Source organism: Squalius cephalus, assembly GCF_949319135.1.
Source record: "Squalius cephalus genome assembly, chromosome: 8".
Lineage (NCBI taxonomy): Eukaryota > Metazoa > Chordata > Actinopteri > Cypriniformes > Leuciscidae > Squalius > Squalius cephalus.
The window spans coordinates 46,676,131-46,681,130 of NC_137129.1; the positions used below are offsets into that span (position 1 = coordinate 46,676,131).

The following is a 5,000-nucleotide window of genomic DNA, read 5'->3' on the forward strand; positions in this document are numbered from 1 at the left end:
AATTCCGGAGAATACGAACCGAAAAAACTATTTCTGCATTTAGAAATGTGTTAATAAAGTATAATTGGAATAAAGTAAAGAAGGAAGCTGACATTAACAAGGCATATGAACTATTCTTAGACATATTTTCAACTTTATATAATAAAAACTGTCCAATAAAACAATATTGTAATAAAAGGAAGTATTCCGAAACACCCTGGATGTCCAAAGGAATTCAAAATGCATGTGAAAAAAAAAAAAAGAATACCCTTTATAGGAATTTCATAAAATATAGAAAATAAGAAATATAAAAAGAAATTAACTACCATGATGAGGGCATGATTATTATTATGCATTATTAGAAAACAACACAAATAATGTTAAAGGAACATGGAATACAATAAACAATATTATTACAAAAGGGTCTAAATAAATTTAGTTATCCGGAAAGATTCATCAGTAATGACAAGACGTGGACAAACATGAACGAAGTGGTTGACAGATTCAACACTTACTTTGTTAATGTGGGCCCTAATCTGGCCAAAGACATACGTTTCACAGGGACGAATTACTCTGTGACGGACCATGTGGAAAATAACCCATATTCATGGTTAAACAAGTAAATTATAGAGATTGTAAATAAATGTAATAATAAAAACTTCCAAAGATTGTGATGACATTGATATGTCTCTAGTAAAAAAAGTAATAAATGGGATAGTTGACCCACTTTCATATATATATATACAGTATATAATCTATCATTTAAAACAGGAGTATTTCCTGACAAGATGAAAATAGCTAAAGTCAATCCATTGTATAAATCCGGTGACTCACATGTCTTCAATAACTACAGACCAATATCTCTGCTTTCTCAATTTGTCAAAAGGCTAGACAATTCCATTAACAGAAACGGTTTACTAATGGACAGCCAGTATGGATTCAGAAGCGGTAGATCAACGTCTATGGCACTTATCGAGTTAGTTGAAAGATTAACAAACTGTATTTAAAACAGGAGTCAGTTTGTGGTAATCACCGGTCAGTGAGCCTTAGTAATTCCTGCGGTGTTCCTCAGGGGTCCGTTTTAGGCCCAAAATTGTTTGTCCTATACTTAAAATAACATGTGTTAATTATCAAATGTTCTAAAATTTACTGTTTTTGCAGATCATACAAATATTTTTGGATGTGGGAACAACTTACAGCAGATGGTGGAAATGGTCACTAATGAAAAGAATAAATTATTCATAAAAGTTGTCCTTAAACTTGAACAAAACTAAAATCATGATATTTGGAAATCGCACTATTAATACAGAGGTTAAAATAGTAATTGATAACGAATCAATTGAAAGAGTCTATGAAAATACATTTCTGGGAGTTGTACTTGGCCATAAACTCAGGAGTATTGGTATACTGAGCAAACCCAGACACATCTCGAACCGACATACATCACATACTCTGAACTGCACTCTTATTTTACCATTTATGTGTATTGTGTGGAAGTTTGGGGAAATACCTGTTAATTTGCACATTGCAAAAAAGAGCCATTAGGATAATAAACCACATTACGAGCATACCAATGATCTGCTTTTTAATTCACATTTGTTGAAATTTATGGACATTGTTACATTCAAAACTGCACAATTTATGTTTAAAGTTAAAGAAAATAACTTACCTTGTAACACACGTGCGATGTTTCATGAAAGAGACGGGGGATATCATTTAAGTGTTCAAACGACCTCGTGTGAGAACTACTGTTAAAAGCATGTGTGTGTTTGGGTTTGTGGGCGGACTGAACAATAACATCAAACATAATATCATAATATAATATAATATAATATAATAGCCATAATATCATTCAATTCAAAAATAGATTTAAGAAATCATTACTTGACCAATACAGAAATGAATAGACCTAAACTCAGGAATGGAATTGTAATTAAAGGTATTGTTGTAAGTTATTGTAAGACCTGAAAGATTATATGCGGTATTTGTATACCTATTTAAGTTGTAATAATATTATTTTGTGAAACAAGGGGCTGGATTAAATAATCTATTTGCTTCCGCCTGCTCCTTCTCGAACTAATCCTTTTATATTTTTATTTATTTTATTTTATTTTATTTATTTATTTTTTGTTATTAAATTCTGACTGTTTGGGTTGTATTTTGTGGTTTTAAAATTTTGTTTTGCTGATTGTTCGAGATAAATAAATAAATAAATAAAAAAACATTTGGAATAAATACTATTATCTAATAAATAGGTACTACCGGTAGTATCTAAAAAATAAGTACAAGAACCTAATAAATGCGTACTAGTCACAACTGGAATACACACTAGTCAGAACTGAATAGTTGATATCTGACTGACAGATCCCCATAGAAGTCAATGGCAAAAAAAAAAAAAGAAATTGTTATTAGTAACAAACGAATTGTTACTAGTCACTATTGAAATAAGCACTAGTATCTAATGAATAAGCACTAGTATCTAATGAATAAGCACTAGTATCTAATGAATAAGCACTAGTGTCTAATGAATAATTACTAGTACTTAATGGAAAAGATTAGTATCTAAAAAATAAGCACTAGTAGCATGAAAACAGAGACTAGTAGGTTTTAAGGGTTAAATGTTAAAGGTCTGGCCGCACACAGCTCCTCTGCGGTGTCGGTGTGCGGCGGTCACTCACAGGGCAGGAGGCAGATGTCCCGGTAGTCATAGCAACAGCTTCCGGTGTCCACACACTGCGCGTCACAGCGGCAGGAGCGGGAGTCCGCGTCGAACGGCTCGTAGCAACGGTTCCTGCAGGACGCGGACACTTCTGACACACACACACACACACACACACACCGCTGTAACTCGCTGCGATGCATCGTTGAAGAAATCAACACGCACGTGCAGGAGTCATTTTAATGAATCTGTTTGAGATCGAATTAATGCTAGATGTTTTACTCTATATTACGGACATGCATCTGAGGACTAATTCACATTTTTCTCAGTTATTTTGCTCGATTTCCAGATTCATTGACGTTCACGTTCGCACATGCGCAGTCTTCAAAACTACGCTTTAAAGCTCTTGCCAACTAAAAGACGTAAATTACATTTGTATGCATTCAATTATCAAAGTCAATTATCAAAGTATGCATTAAGTATCAAACATTTCAAAACAGAAGTTTCTGCAATACAGCATCAGGTCATTATTTTACTACAAAATCAATGCATGAAAAACAAAAACAAAACGATTTTCAAATTATATTATATATTAATTAACCTTTTTTTTAAACTAAAATATGCAACAGAAATGCAATTATTATTGATTAATTATTGATTTTTTAATAATTGTTCTTGTGTATTTAATTTTTTTAAATTAACCTGTTAACTGTCAGTTAACACTTAAAGTTCATCCTGTGAAAACAGTTTAGAAAATGGACATTGTATTACCATAGAAACAGTACTTTAAAAAACTTTTAAAGGGGGGGTACAATGGTGTTTCATGTATTCAGAGTTGTTTACAGTGTTAAAGAGATGGATTCTCATGCTTAACATGGCCAAAGTTTTAAAAAAATATTTTGGACGAATAACGGAGAATTTCTGTGCCGAAAATCTTACTTCCGGGTTGGTACAAGTTTCGGCTGTTTTTTTTTTCGACCGTGGATCTAATGACGTAGACCAGAGTGGAACTCCTTATATGAGCATTTCTCCCGGAAAAGCTCGCCCGCGCACACGTCGACCAGAGGAGAGCGAGACCGCGCACATCAACGCGCTTCAACAGGAAATCATCGGCAGCGCTGCATAGTGTCTCCAAAGTGTGTTTTTGGATGTGAGGGAAAGCTTACCAAAGAACCCAGCGTTAGGAACAGTGGATGCAGTTTGTTCCCTGCATTTCGACGATGAATGTTTTATAAACAAAGCCCAGATCGACGGATTCTCTCTATGGCTCTGGTTTCGCCCACACGGCCCGCCTCCAGACGCTCGGTTTTTTTCCGGAAAGACTCGGTACAGCCTATCTTTTCTGTTATAAATATAATAAAACTAAAGACTTTTTGGAGATATGAAGGATGCAATACTACTCTATAGGTACTCAAGATTAACAGGAGATTGAGTGAAAATGAGCATTTCACCCCCCCTTTAATGGCTTAATTTTTGGAGCACAACTTGGTTAGACATGTGGATTTGATTTCTATAATTTTCTATAAGCAAAATATAAGGTGTGATATCTAAGTTGTTTCTCACCTTTATCTTTATTCCTGCAGTCTTGCAGCTGGAGACCGAGACCTAAACCCAAACCCAGAATAATCACGAGCACACACACCGCCAACAGCACTGACAGCTGCACACACACACACACACACACACACACACAGAGAGAGAGAGAGCACTTTATTTAATGCATCAATTAGACTAAGTTAACATGTACAGGATTCTGCTGATACTATTAGACAATATCTCATAAGCATTCAGAGACTGAGAGGAATCTGCACACCATGGGTCGTCTACATTCATCTTCTCAGGTTTCCTAACTCTTGTTCTTTAAGAAGCTCCACAGACACACAGAATCTGAGCGTGATTGATTAACCCGGACTAACTGCTAGATGACTAGTTCTTAATAAACGTATTTAATATAGTGTCTGTGTTTATGCAGCGGATGTAAACGTTAAAGGCACTGTTGTCCCTCTAGAGGTCAAAAGCAGAACTACATGCATTTTGCAGAAGAACATTGTTTGCTGTTGTGCTTCGGCTCTGTGCGGATGAACATATGACGACACACACACGAGCGAGTGACGAATGACCATCGTGTCAGGGCTAATGTAAACACCTATAACAGGCTTACCATAGTGAATCAGGGTCACACAAAAACACGTATTTACAATTATTATTATTGTATTTTTACAAATTAAATTAAATTAAATTGAACACTCATCAGTTACCGTGGAAACTAACACTCATCAGTTACCGTGGAAACTAACACTCCTCAGTTACCGTGGAAACTAACACTCATCAGTTACCGTGGAAACTAACACTGATCACCAGC

The 5,000-nt window shown here is 35.2% G+C and overlaps 1 protein-coding gene across 1 annotated transcript in view; it reads right to left on the bottom strand.

Moving 5' to 3' along the window:
- The window catches only part of LOC307163825 (venom phosphodiesterase CdcPDE), a 48,038-nt gene that overhangs the window by 42,351 nt on the left and 687 nt on the right, over positions 1 to 5,000 (bottom strand). Inside the window, exons 2-3 of the mRNA XM_079880058.1 lie at positions 4,202 to 4,298; positions 2,658 to 2,789 (exon numbers count right to left, since the gene is read on the bottom strand). Of these exons, the coding sequence (XP_079736184.1) occupies positions 2,658 to 2,789; positions 4,202 to 4,298 (229 nt within the window). The remainder of the gene's footprint in view (positions 1 to 2,657; positions 2,790 to 4,201; positions 4,299 to 5,000) is intronic.